Here is a 17,867-nt window from a genome sequence, read left to right on the forward strand (position 1 = left end):
ACGACTTCTGGTGGCCATCAGACCTAGGACCCAAACCCACTCCCTCCGACCATGCCAGAAACCTCAGAATCATCATTGACAACAAGCTCACTGTGAAATCAGCACCATCTCCTCCACCGGCTTCCTCACTTTGTGCACACTGCGTAAGGTCTTCAAGTGGTTACCCCTACACACGAGACGCGCTGTGACACAGGCCCTCATCACCAGTGGACTGGACTACAGCAATGCCCTCTATGTAGGAATCGCCTCACACCTCCTGCAGAGACTTCAGAATATTGAGAACGCCGCAGCCAGACTCATCCTTGGCCTTCCCAGACGAACCCACATCACACTCCACCTTAGGCAACTCCACTGGCTCCCCATACAGAAGAGATGCCAATTCAAGCTGCTGACCCATGCACACAAGGCTCTATGCAACCAAGGGCCAGCGTACCTTAACCACGCCTAAACTTCCACCAACCGTCGAGAAGACTATGCTCTGCCTCCCTTTCACTTGCCCATACTCCCCGCATCTAGTGGAGGGTGATCCTTCTCTCATATTGCAGCAAAAACCTGTTCCAGAGCATCACCTCAATTCTGGAACTCCAAATGGCCCTTAAGACCTGACTGTTCGAATAAGCTTCTGCAAGCACCTGGATGCCCTATCGGATGATTAGTCACTCTTTATAAATCCTGATTGATTGATTGATTGATTGAAAGGGAGCATCCCAAATCACAGTATCTCTGCCTATATTGTGATAAACATTACATTAAACGATATGCAAGGAGACCCATATGTAGTTGACAGGGAAACTACAAAGCTCAGAGAATGTAGTGGTGTTTCTTTTCTTTGTTTTCATTCTTCACATAACCCAATCCATGTAATGCTGAATATGAAACAGCTGGGATCAACTCATGACTTTGAATCTATTCTTACTAGTTACGTACAGGATGCACACCACTTTATCTGCTTTAATTGACTCAAGGGCCACTCGAAATTTCATTGATTGAGCTTTTACCCAGAAGAAAGATAAACCAGAACAAGTGAGGGCAGTAGACGGTACATTGATTAGGTAATTACATAGCAAATGGCTTTTGACAGACCATCAAAGACTGCAGCTGTCACAGCATTGTTTATTGAGTTGATAAAAGGTAGTGAAACACGTGTGAATGGATTACAGGGCACTGAACCACATCTCCCATTAAAAGTTAATGTCCTTTTCCCATCATCTCAGTACTACTTGAGCAGTATAACCAGCTACGTTTTTCATGAAGATCAATTTAGGAAGTGCTTACTATCTTGCACATATAAGAAAAGGCGATCAATAAAACAAATTTATTTCGTACCAAATTTGATTTGAACTAATAGCAAGTATGGATGATGCAGTGCACCAGCAATATTTTAATATGTTATCAAAGAAGTGTTTTGGGAATATATAGATTTAGTTGTCCTTATCAACCTTCACAGTAGCTTTGCGTCTACAAAGAACAAAGATCGATCTGTAATACAGAAGTTACAACAAAATCAGCTTTGTACTAAGGAACAAAAGTGTGCTTTCCACTGTTCTACAGTAGAATTATTGAGGCTCAAAATCTCTTCTCTGGGTCTCCAAACAGATACAAAAAAGCTTGTCTGTCTTGGATTGGCCAGTGCTACAAACAGTATCTGTCTTTCAGTGCTGTCAAGGCTTCACCAATTGGTACTTCCATTTTATTCCTTCTTTCTCTAATGTTTTAGCACCTAGTAATGGATGACTGAAGAAAAGTGTTCCTTTTACATGCTCGTCCAGTGCAGATAAGGCTTTTGAACTGTTAAAACAACCCTTTACTATTGATATTATGACACCCGGGTCATCCACAACCTTATTTTGTGCAGGTGATGTCTCAAATCTCATTATTGTAGCCTTTTTACTACAACAACACCCTGACTCCAGTCAAATCCATCCAATGGTATAATAGTCTAGGATGGCTGAATACAACTATACCATAATGATAAATATATACGTCTTTAAGGATGCTTTTGAAGAGGGAGGGATTGTTGCTGGGGGTCAGTAACAGTATGCGCTGATCATTTTATGTTAGATTTCTAAAACTATTAAAGCAATTGTTTGCAAGACAACTACTTTGGTGTCTCTTTTTTATATCATCGTCTACTGGCGTAAATCATGCAGTGAAAAAGCAGACTCTTTGTCCTGATATTTGGGAACACATTCTGAATATCAAACTAAAGGAATTCACTAGCCATGCTGGTAAAAGCAAGATATTATGTGCATATTCTGGAGCAGGTAAAAAGATATTTCTGAATGGACAAGAAACGTACTGATGGATGACATAATTCTACACTGACTCTCCTCTGGATCAAGTAGAACTCTCAAGGATGGGATAGTGAGGTATAAAAACCACTTCTATGTGTCCGCCAAACCAGTTAGATTGCATGTTATAGGTTCCTCTCATGACTCACAATTCAGTAGTAATTTAGGTATTAGAAAGACGGAGGAGTTAATACTGCCACACTATTGGCAGGAAGGCTAAGGAAAAGATATTCATAAGTATGTATTCACCTGTGATGTTTGTTCCAGGGCCAACAATGACAAGAGAAAGTTTTCAAGTTTGTTTCATCCTTTGCCTTAACCTTTCTTCTCCTTGGCATACAGTGACAGTTGATTCTGTCACAGATCTGCCATCTGACCACAGTTATGTGGCATTCATGGTTGTGGTAAATTCTTTTCCCAAAATGGCCATTTTCTTCCTACCAGGAGATTGCCCACTGATCCCATGACTAGTGTTTTTACACTGCTATCTACAAGATCAAACAGCGTAGATGCAACATACATGGCTTGCTGAATTTCGTCACAAGCATACCTTACACTCTTAAGCAGGTGTATCACTATTCTTCTGTATCCAAGGGTATCTTCATTTTTTACTGAGGTTTCATTAGATAAAAGAATGCACTGTTTCACAGGGGTGAAAACCGAAGTCAAAGATGTCCTCGCAAGAGATAAAGACTTTGGGGCTGATTTAGATGTCGGGGGAGGGAATACTCTGCCCCAAATGTTAAAATCAATTATTTCTAGAGCGCACTACTCACCCATAGGGTCTTAAGGTGCTATTGGGTATGTCCTCAGGATTCTGTCGAGGAGCCAGGTTTGAGGTCCTTCCTGAACTGAGGATGCGATGGCGACTGTCTGAGGTGGAGAGGTAAGGTTTTCCAACCTTTAGCTGCAAGGTAGGTTTTTTTTTTTTTTTTTGATTGATTGATTTAGATGTATTGCTTGATTAATAAAAACCATTGCAATATAAAACCAACACATTACGCAATAAAACTGACACTTAAAAATAAAAGAAATTTTCAAGAGCTTAACAGCTAAAAATCATTTCTAAGCAAAATAAACTTATAAGATCAACCCTTGAGAACTAACCTACAGCAGTTTTCCCAATTCCCTTTGTTCAGTTTCTTATGGAGCAGTTGCAAAGCTTTTACCCCTTTACAGCAAAATGATATTGACTCACCCTTGAGCCAGAATATTACCGCTGATCTACATGAACGGATATTATTAACTATAAAATCATGTCTTAGCAGTTTTCTTCTTTCCAGACCTAAAGCGGGACAAATACAAAAGACATGCAGCGAAGATTCTTGATTATAGCCGCATAAGCGGCAATTTTGATCGATGTACTGGCCTTTCCAGGAAGAACGATCTTCTTTATTGTCAAAGAAACCCATGCGGTATAACAGGAATTGATGTTTAATGTGAACAGAAAAGTGGTTGGCCAAGTACCCCTGTGGGGACAATGTTGAATAGGACCCCAGGATGCCCCAGGCATGCCGTCTTTTAGCCAGGATGGCTTTGTCTGTGATGAGCGAGAGTAAGCCAACCGTCCTGTTAACTAATCTGTTAAATTCAGCCTTCCCAATGTTACATTTCCAGGCTTCTTCCATTCCCAGACTAATAATAACCTGGGTTAGGTAGCTTCCCCATGTTCCTTTCATTTTGCCATTCTGCTGCACCTGCACTTCTTGCCAGCAGGAGTAGAGAATGGAAGAATCCTCTGTCGCACGTAACTTTCACGATGATTTAAGGAAGACGCCCTGTTGCTGGAAATTTGGGGGCATATTTATACTCTGTTTGCGCCGGAATCGCGTCGTTTTTTTTGCCGCAAATCCGACGCAAAGCGAACTCCATATTTATACTTTGGGGTTAGACCCGTCTAGCGCCAAAGATCTTGGAGTTTGCGTCATTTTTTTGCGTGGACACCTACCTTGCGTTAATGATATGCAAGGTAGGCGTTCCCGTCTAAAAAATGACTCCAAGGCATGTGCGCCTTATTTAAACTCCCGTGCAAAAATGACGCACGGGAGTGGGCGGGTCAAAAAAAATAACGTCCAGCCGCTTTTGCGTCATTTTTTAACGCCTGGTCAGGGCAGGCGTTAAGGGACCTGTGGGCTCGGAAGGAGCCCAGAGGTGCCCTCCCATGCCCCCAGGGACACCCCCTGCCACCCTTGCCCACCCCAGGAGGACGCCCAAGGATGGAGGGACCATCCCAGGGAACATAAGGTAAGTTCAGGTAAGTCATTTTTTATTAATTTTTTTGTGGCATAGGGGGGCCTGATTTGTGCCCCCCCTACATGCCACTATGCCCAACGACCATGCCCAGGGGACATAAGTCCCCTGGGCATGGCCATTGGGCAAAGGGGCATGACTCCTGTCTGTGCTAAGACAGGAGTCATTTCAATGGGGGTTGGGAGTAAAAAAAAATGGCGCAAATCGGGTTGAGGCAGATTTTTTGCCTCAGACCGACTTGCCCCATTTTTTGACGCCCAAGCTCCATTTTCCCCTACGTCCGCGCTGCCTGGTGTGGGTCATATTTTTTGACGCACACCAGTCCGCAGCGCCAGCTAACGGCGGCTAACGTCATTCAATAAATACGGCGCCCGCATGGCGCTTTGGAATGGCGTTAAAAATTTTGACGCACAACTGCGTTGGCGCAGTTGTGCGTCAAAAAGTATAAATATGGCCCTTTGTTTTTTAGGCCCATCTCCAGTCTGACCTGCGCTGGGGAGGCACTTTTCGGGATGTTAAAAACGGCCTTGTATGTTTTAACCTGACTGGTATTAAGAGCCATGATCTCACGGCCTTTCAATATCTCAGACCCGTAGGAGATGGCTGGAATCAGCTGAGCAGACATAATTTTTAATAAATGGGACCAGTTTGAGCAGTCCAACTTCTTTTTAAGCAGGTTAAAGCTATAAGTTAATGAATTGGCCTTTGCCTTGATCGACTTTAATTGGCGTTTCCATTTCAGGCCTGGTTCGAGGTGAACACCTAGATATTTATACAACTGTACCAATCTCAACTTTTTTATCTCCCAGGTACCAATTGAACTGTTTATAATTTGCCCCTAGGAAACTTATCAGTTTAGTTTTATCCAGATTAATTTCCAGAACTTGCTCGGCCATGAAGATGTTGAGTGCTGATAGGATTCGTTGCAGTCCTTGGGGAGGATGGATTGGCTTTAAAGATTGCATTTGGAAGTCCATTTGGTCCAGCTGCCCCTTCCGACTTCAGTTTCTTGATCAGAGCGACTAGTTGCTCTAGCTTCTAAACTTGCATTTGATCATCCTTATCTACAATGTCTAAGATCCTACACTTGACTTGGAGATTTAATGGTTGATTATTACTTATTGATAGTTCGACCCCACCACTGAGGGAAGAAGTCTGGCTCCACCTTTTGACGGCTTGGTTGCCAGACTATACAGACTACTGACACGACTTACCCAGGTTGCTTGGGTTATCCCACAATTATGATGTCTACTTTTCCCCACTGCCAGATTGTTCACCAGCCCCCAGAAGAGCTTACTGTTTGACAGTCTGCTTGCCCATAATAATTTGGACCATGCATGTTCCTGATAGGTTCTTTTTGCGACCCAACTATCAAGACAATACTTTTATTTTCAGAGTCCATAAAATGTGGTTTTATTCGTCTCTTACTCGTTGGATCGCTTTTACCATTTTCCTGGTTTGACACGCAATTTGTGATTTCTGATTGCGCAAAGCTTTGTTGAACCAAGGTTGACTAACACAGTCCCTTTTGTGTATGTGGGATGGCTCCAAAAGGTTTGAGTTAGAGGTGGCTGGGAATGTTTCCAGCAGGCCGCGACATAGCACGGCCCAGTCTTTGTTACAATCTACATTGACGGTCGGCTCCTTTTGTTGCATATCTGCAAGTGTTTTTCTTTCACCCAGGACACCAGCCGTCTAGAACAGCTCCTCCATCACTAATGCTGTTTCCTTCTCACGCCATTTCAATCTCTTAAGATTAAACAACTCTGGAGGATTTATTAAATCATTTGAGGACTGTAGCAACTCGGGTTTATATGCTAGTTCCAAAGATTGTGGGAAATGATCACTCTTCATTCTGCATTTTTACCAGTGCCAATGCAGAGGAATTTATGAAGGTGTAATCAATAGTTGAACTTCTTTTCCCACTTACAAAGGTAATAGATGCCGGAGAATTATTTTAGCTGTTTCCATTTAGTAAGGATAGGCCTAATTTTTCCAGCGGATATCTTTGGGTGCATACCCCTTGTTTTTTTGTGTTTACTCCTTTTGGGGACAATAGACTATGATTGAAATCGCCACTAATAATGTGTGTGGACTCCTGGTATTGTCTTAGTATGGTTTTAATAAATTCACTCAGAGTTTCCATTTTCCCCCCTTGAAAGCTTTTTTTGGGTGAATGTATACATTTATAAGGATTAGTTCTAAGTGGCTGCACTGTGGTCTGCCTAATGTGATCTTGGTTGCTTGGATCCAATTTGATTCTATATCAATTGAGATTTTATTGCATATGAGGGCCGTGGAAATCAGGGATGCCAGGCCTCCTTTCGCATGGCCATGTTTGCTGGTAGACCTTGCTGAAATGTAAGAGATGTTGTACCCGGACACCGCAATGGGCTCTGTGCACCAGGTTTCTTGGAGTAAAATGATATCATATTCCTGGAGAAAAGCTTGGACGTCTTGATCATATATAAGTGTTTGAATACCATGGACGTTCCATGAACACATTTTTACGTACGAATTGACTGCACCCTAAGACCTGATGTTTTGACTACTGTCAGGGATGTTTTTGTAGAATAAAAGGGAGAGATTCTTTGGAGGCCCAAAATATGTGGCCTATTCCTGTTTCACTATCGCGTTTTCACAACTGATACGTTTCCCATTGCCAAAGGGATTATATTTGCCCCTCTTAACACTGATTTATTACAGTTCCTGGCAGCCCGCAGTGGACCTGGGTAATGAGGGCAGTCTATTTGACGTAATTCAATGCCCCATGACAAAAAAGCGTTGGTGTGTGATATTAATTGATGCACATGGCCTGCTGTGGACCAAGTTTTGAGTGTGGTTTCTCAATCGTTCCAAAGTGGGTGGGGCTTAAACTCAACAGAGAGCAGATCCACCGATGAGATGTGAGATAGACTTCTTATTTCCCCAATTAATTTAAGAATGTTTCCTCTATTCAGGGTATCAAAATTGCCCCCTGATTTAAAATGGGGAATAAGGAGGAGTTTATGTGCCTCTGTGGGCGCTGCCATCAATGAGGCATTTGTGGATGCTTCATTGTTCTGGATCGAATGTTTATAACCTGTATCCGATTGATGTTGCAACAGATATTTTGACGGCATGCCAGAGCTGGATGGACTCCTTTCATTCCGTCTTTGGGCCTTTCCCACCTTTTCCTGTTCCTGATTGATATCCTCTGTTGTTAAATGCTGATGATCTACTATGTCGTTAGACTCTGTATTTATTTCCTGGCGTGCATACCCTAGGGACTGGTCTTTTGTGAATCCGTTTACTGGTAGTATATGATACTTTGGCCACATTCTTTTCAGCCATCGATTGACCAAAAAGACGGCTTTGTTCCTTGTGTCTTTGGCCCTCTGTTACTAAAGATACAAAAACACTTTGAGAACTTGGTCCTGAACCGGGACATTCCTCTACCATTGCGGATAACTGGACATCAGATGGCAAAGAAGTGTTAGCGTTAGCATTACTAACGACTGGCTATTTGTGATGCATAAAAAATTGACATATACTTTTCTGTTTAACTAATTTTGCTTTTTTCCTTGTTTTCCTTTGCTTCTTCTTTTCCCTTTTTGACCTTAAGTGTACTGGGCTTTGTAAGGCATTATGGGGAGTATTCACCAATTTTTTTTAAAGAATGCTTGAATTGGTGCAATGGTTCCCTGATTTGTGGGCCCCTTCATGTGGACTGCTATTTGAGTTTCCGGGTTCTATTTGTGTCGTAAATTGTTGGGAAGATGCACTGAAGGGTCCTCTTGACAAATTTTCCATTATATTATTTTCTTCTTCACCTTTTCCTGATTCTTCAAATTCTAAAGCACTGAATCTTTCCCTTGTACTTAGGGCCTGTGCTCTGACCTTCGCTAATATATCATTTAGTATGGGGATAATGGTCTGAGGATTATCCCCTGAGATCGTACAGTCACACGCCACTTGTATGTAATTCTGTTCTTGGGCTCTCTGAATCAAATCATTGAGGGCTTGTACAACATCATAGCCCCCCACGCACTCGCCTCCAGCAACTACATACGCCTCTGAGACCTTAACTTTCACTTCAATGACCTCAGAAACCACAACACCTCATCCCTACTCGACAACCTGGACACAGTTGGGCTCAAACAACTGGTCACCTCACCAGTGCACACCACCGGACACACACTTGACCCCAACTTCTCCGCCAGCAGCAACATCACCATTGATGACTCAACCCCAATACACTGGACTGACTGCCACTGAATCCACTTCTCCATCACCACACCTGCAGCATACAGTCACTCAACTCCCCTCCTACAGGAGATGGAAAAAGACCAACATAGGAACAACTCGTCAGCGCCCTCAGCAGGCTCTTGCAATGTGGAAGAATGACTTCCCAGATGGAGATCCATCTCAGAATTTATCCCGGTCACAGCATCAGCTAGATCTATCGGAACTTTATTTTCCTGCGGGCGTGAATGCTCAATGGAAAAGAAGTCTGTGATTTTATACTCCACTTTTTCTGCTGATGGCATTGAGGGTGGTTCCAAGTTGGGTTCCCTCTATTCAGTGGGCTGTGTCCCTTCAATTCCAGAGGAACTTAAACATACTACCGGGGAGTTCACTGGATGGAAATTCTTTGCTCTTTTTGAGGGCCTTGTTCTCCCTCATTGGGATCGACCCAAAGCTTGCCAGAACGCATTATACTGTCTTACTTCCCAACGCTTACTGACGCTAAAGGAGCGGCAACCTGTGATGAGATTTATTCAAGTTAGACCTTGATTCTCTAGCAATCAAAGGTTCACTCCTTGCGTGCAGTGCTGACGTGCTGTGCTGACGTGCTGTTCTGACACTAGCTCTTAATTAATGCAGTGAATAAGTTCATAGTGGACCAGACAATTTATCCAATCTACAATCTAGTTGCATGTTCTGGGTGCCGCCTCTCCTCCACGCCTATACATTGTAGCTAGCACAAGGCTGGAACTGTCTGAGTGATGGAGGCAGTGGAGGGGCATGAGCACACCGACTGGAGGATTAAGAATTCTTGGTCCAGCCAGCCAGCTTAGTAATCACGGCGCCGCCTCTCCTCCACGCCCCTAGACTATAGGCAATTGACTGGCATTAGATAAATGATAAATGATGGGGGTGGTGTGGGGGCACGAGCAAGTCTGGAATGCGCCTGGAATGCTAAAGACGTACTGATGTACATGAACCAGGTTGCTGAGTAGGGATGAGGTGTGGTTGCTGAGGTCGTTGAAGTGGAAGTTAAGGCCTCAGAGGAGTATGTAGTTGCTGGAGGTGAGTACGTGGGGGGCTATGATGTCGATGATGGAGTTGCTAAAAGCTGGGCATGTTCCTGGTGGTCTGTAGATGAGGGTGCCGCGAGTGGTGGGCTATGGGGTGGTGTGCACTTGGAAGTGGAGGTGCATCATGCGGAGGGGTGAATTCCTGTGTGGATCGTTAGTCATATGGTGGTCTTGGGGGCGATGGCTATGCCACCTCCTGGTCTGGAGGATCAGTTCTTGCTGAGCAGCTTGTAGTCGCTGGGGATGGCAATATCCGGTCTGGAGGTTGAGTTTGTCTATGTCTCAGTGAGGTAGGCAATGCCGGATGGATGGGTTCTATCAGGTTCCAAAGCCCCACTGCATGCTTGTGCAGAGAATGGACATTAAGGAGGATGCGCTTGAGGTGGTCTGGAGGCAGTTTTGTCGCTGGGAGGTCTGGTGTTTGGTGTGCGGACAAGGTGGACAGTGGCTGCAGGGAAAAAGTCAGTGGGTGTCCTTGGAGGAAGCATGGTGGCAGGTGATCCAACATCCAGTGTTCAGTGTGTGGAGGATGCTGGTGTTGTAAAGGTGGATGGTGCGAACTCCAGGGTCTGTGGTGCTCGGCGCAGTCCAGGCACGGATTGGTGCAGACAGGTGCAGATGGGCTTGCCTTTGGAGCGCCTTCAGTGTGCCCGCTGCACGTGCACGCTGCACACTCTCGCATAGGCCACCCTTAAGAAGGGGAGGGAGGGATTGGTCAGCTGTGAGGCAGGAGGGCAGCCACAGGGTTAGCAACGGTAGGGAACGAGGAAAGTGCTACAGGAGAGCGTGCGCACAGAGATGCAGAAACAGGGTGAAAAAAGTGAAAAAAGGCAGAATACAAAAAAAAGAATGAAAGAGAAAAAGACAGACTTTACAGACTCAGATAGGCACTAGGCCACCAGGGATGAGGCGTTGTAGGGGACCTGCGGTTGGAGGTGGGCCTCGAACACAAAGCCAGCGGGAGAGTAGCAGCAGCAGTGGCCACACAGGAGGGAGCAATGGATGCTGGCCAAAAGGTCAGTGAAGTTGCCTCTCACTGCCCAGCCATCACTCTTAAGAAGGGGAGGGAGGGGGAGCGATTGTTAAGCTGGGAGGTGGGAAGCGGTAAGAGGGTGGGTAAGTGGGGCTGCAGGGGTAGCAGCGGCAGGGAGCAGGGAAAGCACTATGGGAGAGCACACATTAACAAAGACGCAGAAACAGATATCCCATCTGGCTTATTACAATCCCTACATGATATAATAGAATCATAAGATGGCGGACGAGATATCCGTCACATTTGTAACAGAGTATTCCCCTTCACTGATATCTAAATCAGGCTGTTTTGTTGTAACAAGGTGCAGCCCAAAACATACATACCGAACTGAAGTCCAGCCTGGAGATGCACTTTGGCTAGTAACCAAACATTCACACATGCGAAGCGGAAATTTCGGGCTTATTTCATCAGCCCATCTCTGTTACTTAAACCATTCATGATACTGCAATTCAATTGGCACTACTAATTTCCATGAAGGTGCATCCTGTTTTTTATGTGGTATTCCTAAAACCAATCAAGCCAAGTATAAGTACAATCAATTCTTGCATATCTAATATTCTGAGGCTCATTAGAGACTAGAAGTGTTAAGATCCAGAGGAATAAACATTGGGAAAACTTCACAGGTTCATGTCCATAGCTAGCAAAACCATTCCACATAGCAAATCCATCCAAACCAGGCTCCAGCATCAACACATTCTACCACTTTCGAGCCCCAGCACACTCTACAGATTATAACAAGCATTTGCAATGCAATGGGTCTTGCATTTGCTCGAGTTAGAGCTATTAGCATTGTAAATTTGTAACTGGACTTTTCTTGCCACATAAACTGAAAATTAAAAGAAAAACAATTGACAGAAGCAAGCCGATTCAAAGCGCCACCACCACCATGAGCATTATTGGTTCCCTGCGTGAATGTCTAGAAAAGATCGCGGCTGGGATGAAAGGCAAACCGAATCCGGAGGAGGGGCCATCACACGCTGTAAGAGGAGGAAGCGTGACGTAGTGTGATGGCCAAAATTGAAATGTTCACTTAGTTAAAACGCCTGGTGAGGGAACTCAGCACACAAAGGAGGGACATTTCACAAAATGCACCAATACAAATGAATCATTTAAGACAAGCACAGCAACAAATGAATAGCAAGAGTGGGTGTGGTTAAGGTTAAAAGGCCACAGAGAGATTACAACAGGCTATAGCGCTTGCCCGCTCGACCCTAAAAATGAACTCTGGCTGTGCTTGTTGCACAACTTCCTTACCCATAGCCAGATGTGCTACTGTCTACGTGGTTTAGGATTCTCCAGTCGTCATTAGTGGCAAATTCAAACATGGTCCTTTAGAGTGATTCCGTGGTTGCAGAATGAATTCAGGAATCCGCCTGAAACCTCATGCCTTTGATTTATGTGCAGGGCCAAGAAAGTAACACATCTTTATTAAACGCAACACCGCCAACCATTGCCGAAAGGGACTACCTTTTTTTATATGTATATTGAGAAAAAGATGTATTCAGCAAGACATAAAGAACAGGTATCACATGTGCATAGACAATGGAAGCTTCGCCCACACACAAACTGGGAAAAAGATGTGCTGAGACACTGTGCAGAAGAAAATGTGAATGACAACTATACAGTAGAGGACTGGATGAAAGCCCCTCAAAATAAGTACATTATACATCATTTTAGTAAAAACAAAGTTTTGGCTAATATCAGGTATAAGAAAGTACTGCTTTACTTTTTTAGCATCCACTTTGCAGATGCGTTTGTCAACTCCCGCCCACCAGCTCATGCATTCGGCTGGAGACTCAAGGACAGCCAACCCCGAGACAATGTTCCTGCGGGTCATCCAAGATGTAATGGACAATATCTAAAGCAAGTGGCTGAAGTTTGCTAAGAAAAAGAAGCTAATAACTTGTTCCACATCTAGAAAGTGTGTGGATGATTCCGAGATGTCCAAGTAAGCAGTCCAAGTGTGACCGCTACCAAAGAGCCACAGCGCCTCCTGGCCTGCCAGTGTGGGTGGACTGCCATGGCCGGTGGGGACCTTGTCTAGCCCGGCAGCACGCACATCACCGCCGGCCGTATTACAAGTGTGCTTACCGCCAGGGTTTTCGTGGCGGTCGCCCCACCACGAAACCTTGACAGTAATGCACCCAGTGACAGGACAGAAATTTACATTCCTGTCACCCCTACACACACCTCCACACACCTGTACACACACACTCACACATGCACGCACACAAACACACCCCACATACATGCACGGCAGACACACACCCACCCCTCCTTTACAGTCGACCACCTACCTGACAGGGCCACACTACAGCCCACATTGAGGCGGTCGTCTGGGTAGGGGGAGAAGTTGGTGGTGATGGCTGCAGCATACCTGACCGTCACCTCCTGCGAAAATCGTCATGGGCCCCAGTCCTCCATTGCCGCAACGCCATGCAGGGATTGCCGTGCATAAAAGTGGCATGTAATATGGTGGTTGGTGTTGTGACGTTGTGGCGGTGCTGGTGGTGGGACTGCCTCTCTCACACCCTTGTTCGGCCTGGAGGAGTTGAATTTCGGTCACTGTACCTCCATCACTGGCGGTCTGGTGGCGGGTTTACGCACGGTGGTCTGGCCCGAAAGCCGCCGATCTCGTAATGAGGGCCTTAGTTTGATTATATTTGGTTATCTATTTATGCACTTTGAGCAAAGGATAAAATTGTTTTTCAGATACTGGAGGAAGTTATGTATATAGCTATATAGAAAACACTATCTGAAGCAATGGTGACTCTATAAATAGGTATATTTTATTGACCATAGTAAACTGTTGTCCTACTCTTGGCAGTTGTCTACTAAATGTTCTTCTCACCACTCATAGTCAACACAGCTCAGAAGTAGATGATCTCTGCTGAACAAGATTACTGCTCTGTAATTTTTTTCTACCCCTTTCCTTGGATTTCTCTCAGAATTTGTAGTTACATTGTCCTTCAAAAAATTTTGTTTGGCAAGATGGAGTATCATCTCGCTCCATGACATCTTTGTAGGTGTACTTAAGCTGACAGAAGGGGTTGTTGCATTTTTGGGAACCAAGCACAGATAACTCTCTTCTTATGTCTTGCAACTCACCAAACATCACTCTCTCTAAGACAAGCATTCCCCAAGCCCATCTCAGACTGGGTTTGGGCTTTCTATAGTAGTTTACCAAAAAATGTATTCCTACTATTTAAATGTTTTAAAGCAGAACACAGACTTTTAAAAAATGCCGTATATTGATTTTTTGGTGGGGGCATGGAAAATGGATTCCAACTTCCTTGATTCAGTTCATAGTGACTTGCTTGACAAGGACAATGTGAATACTTATTCAATTTTCTATATTTTGCAGTTTAAGTCTCTTTGGAGACATTTCTGTTTTGGGATGCTGTATTTTAGTTTAGCATTTCATGTTACTTGGCACACTTCAGAATTCCTGTTTAGGTCACATGTGTAAAGTGCTGGGGCCCAAATTGTTGCTCAGAAGCCCACGCTGGAGAGATCAAAGGGCAGGGAACTTAACAGGAAAGCTGCGTATTCTTGATTTTACCTAATGCCTCTTTAATCCACCACCAGAGACTCCCTATCTCTTTATCACACAATTGCAAATGTGATTTCATCTCTGCATTCTAACTCTGTCACTGTTTTTTCTATCGTTATTTCCCCCTCATTTTCTCCTTTTGTGCTTTTATTTCTCTTTCCCTAGATCAAAGTCTGTTGAGGAAATATAGGTGCTAGTCCTAAAAAATAAATTCCAGTGAACCCCACCTGAAACCACCAGCTCAAACTAAGCAGTGCATACGTAACAAGGGCAGAAGGGGATGTTTGTTGGTGAAAATGGAGTGTAGATGAGTTTGTATTGTACCAGCCTGGAGGGGAGGAGGGTTCCCATTGCTTTCACCCTGTAGTCCCGTTCCTGCTCTGGTGCATTAGTCTTCTTTTGTGCTGAAACCAGACCCATACCACCACACTTCACACCAGCTTCAAATTTATTCTCTGGCCTTAACACATTCTTCTACTAACCCAAACTGCAGTACCCAGACATTCACAACCAAAAATACTGACATTAGTCTCTAGCTTTTTGCCAGTCTTGGCTTTAATGTCTTATCCCATCTACCACTTACCTTAGTGTTCTGCTCAGTGCCACACTGATTGCTATAAGACCAGTGCTTAGTTTGTGCCTGTGTTTGCCAGTGCTCAACACCAGTTCTTAATTCCCAACTCTAGCACCTATTTATAACAGCTCACCACACAGTTGCAATGTCTGCCTATTTTTAAGTGAAGAACATAAAAAAAGTGTTTACAATTTCAATATAGGTTTAAAAACAATAATACCAGAGCATTCTAGGATATTCCTCCTTTTTGGGCGAACTGGAAAAGTTCAAATAGTCACAGTTTTAGGAGTGTGATGTTTAGTAGGGAGCGTTTGTTGTTGCATTTGGCAGAGCTGCTAGGTGCAGTGGGTGGTGCAAGTAGCAGTGCCCACCTGAGAAAGTTTTGGGCCCTGGCACTCATTTTTTTATTTTTACAAATTAACCACTGCTTAAGTCATGGTTTGAGTCTCATAAGCATCATCGGGAATGTCCCAGAGAGGATGTGGTGAACAAGGCACTGTCTTCAGTGAGCTGGATGAGTTGCTATCATGTGCTGTGGTTTCATTTTTTAAAAACTATTTCTTTCCCCACTATCCACCTCACACCTACGTCTTTTCGAAGGTTCAGCTTTATTTCTCCACCTTGCACCATTTAGCCTATATTGCAGGGACACCAAACCCTTATGTAGGAGCCCCTTCATGCGCTACTGCTAGCAAACAGACTGTGCTGCTGTGAAAGGGCTTATTATTAAGGGGCTTCTTGTTGGGCTCCATCATGCTCTCACCCTCCTCACAAGACAATAAATCCTGTTTATTTATTCCATAATGTTTTCTTTATGTAGTTTGTCCTAGATGTCTCGGTCTGTTCGTTTGTTCCTCAAGTGCGCAATGTTGAGGGTGATGCCTTTCATTTCAGGTCTATGGTCATTCTTCTGGCCAGTTAAGCCACTTGGCTATGGGTACATTATTTTTGGCTATGAACAAAACCTGGGAGAGGAATACTTCAAAATCTCCCCTATAGTGACATTTCTTTCTGTTAATTCCTTCTTGACTCCGGACGTTCATCCTTGCTATGTCCAGACTTTCACCCCGAAGATGGCGTGGCAGAAACTCTTTCTGAGAACCCAGAAAAGAAGTAAACCTCCACCACAATCAGTGGGTATTTTGTGTTTTGAGGGTACGTTTACCTGTTTGGACTAAACTAGGAAGCAGCTCACCACCATTTCCTCTGCATGCTTGTCAGTAAAAACTTCACAGGCTGGTAAAAGTGAAGTTACTTCACATAATTTGGATCTTTGCAGTATACTGTTTGGAAAAGTAATTTTCATTGCCACTGGAAACTATTTATCTTTCAGGGTTTGGCAGATATAGATAGCCTTACATAGATAAACTGCTGCAATTGCAGAGTTTTACACAGCTTGTAGATCAGAATGTTGCCCTCAGAGGCTCCTTCTAACAAGGAGGCCAATGTAACACTCTAACTAATGTGTGCTAACACTGATAAAACTTTGGTTTGGCTACAGAGTCAGTTTTCATTGCAGCAAAATTCCTGTATGTTGACTCTACTATCATTGGTCGGAAGAACAACATCACAGAAAGGTGGGGTGCACTTACCGATGCAAGTGGGTGCCTCATCCCATTCACTAGCAGAACTTGCATCTCTTTCTCTGCACAGTATATCTGGTGTTAAAGTTTGGTACCCGGCAGCGCATGTCACATGCACCCAGTCTCCACGATCGTACCACTCTTTAGGGGGAGAGAAGTGAAGAGTTGTATCTCCTGTTGGCTTTTGACATCTTTCTGAAAAGTAAAAGGAACATTAGGAGTTCACGGGGTGCTTAAAGGAGGCCAGTTTATGTGATCATTGGTAGAAGAGGCCCCACCGTCCAACCAGTGCAGTGAGATGTTGTTTACAGAATAACAACTGTCAGCAGCACTGGGCTTTATTCACCACATAACATGGCACTACAAAGCTGCAAGGTATCACGTTTGCATTGTTTCTCTCAGATTCTAATATGTACTGGCATTTCCTTCTAGGTGAAATCCATAAGGACCCCTCCTATTGCAACTGGTAAGAAGGCTTCATTTGCTCATAAAAGAACACACAAATACACACATATGCAACATACTCTCACACACATAGCTATGTTACATAGATGTGGAGTTAAGAATAGTTAATGTATTGTTTCCATTATATATAACACAATATTTTGGTTGTCAACATTTTACTACAAAACTTTCCTGCAAAATGATATTTCTATAGCTGATATTCTGAAAAGTCAGCCTTTTCAAGGGACTTGTACAGGGACAATGCTACCAAGGTTTTACTTTCTTTTTCAGTTTATACCCCTGAAGTGAAGACCCGTACAAAGTTTTTGTTCCTGTAGTATCGGAAAATCCTGACTGGGACCCACAATGTGCAACAGCAGAGATCACCAGAGGGTGCTCACTCAAGGACACCTTATTTTGAGCAGTGCATTTCTGAAAGAACCTGCGCCCCTCGGTTGTCGGAACCCAGCGTCCATCGATTCCCTATAACATTGTGTGCCATCCACACTCGCTGGTCCTATGCAACCTCAGCAGAGGCCTGCTGGAACATCCTACCTGTAATGAATGGTGTATTCCACTTGAAGATAGAAGATACTTTATTGACAAACAGGCGACACAACTTGTCTCCACCAAGGTAGCTGCAAACTGTCACAGTCTCCCAGTATTCTAGAATCCTGTCACTCAGTCACTTAGGTGCAGGTATCCTAGATGCCACATCTCCCTTCCCTAACAAACATTTTATTAATATATTTTACAATGCATGCATTAAGACACTTGGGGCCAGATGTACGAAACGTTTTGCGACTTGCAAACGGCAAAATTTGCCGTTTGCGAGTCGC

The 17,867-nt window shown here is 44.0% G+C and overlaps 1 protein-coding gene across 1 annotated transcript in view; it reads right to left on the reverse strand.

The window, feature by feature from the left end:
* Positions 1-17,867, reverse strand: part of LOC138262106 (uncharacterized) — a 134,537-nt gene that overhangs the window by 51,100 nt on the left and 65,570 nt on the right. Inside the window, exon 4 of the mRNA XM_069211899.1 lies at positions 16,594-16,779. Coding sequence (XP_069068000.1) covers positions 16,594-16,779 — 186 coding nt within the window. The remainder of the gene's footprint in view (positions 1-16,593; positions 16,780-17,867) is intronic.

The sequence above is a fragment of the Pleurodeles waltl genome, chromosome 1_1 (genome assembly GCF_031143425.1).
Source record: "Pleurodeles waltl isolate 20211129_DDA chromosome 1_1, aPleWal1.hap1.20221129, whole genome shotgun sequence".
NCBI classification, from domain to species: Eukaryota; Metazoa; Chordata; class Amphibia; order Caudata; family Salamandridae; genus Pleurodeles; species Pleurodeles waltl.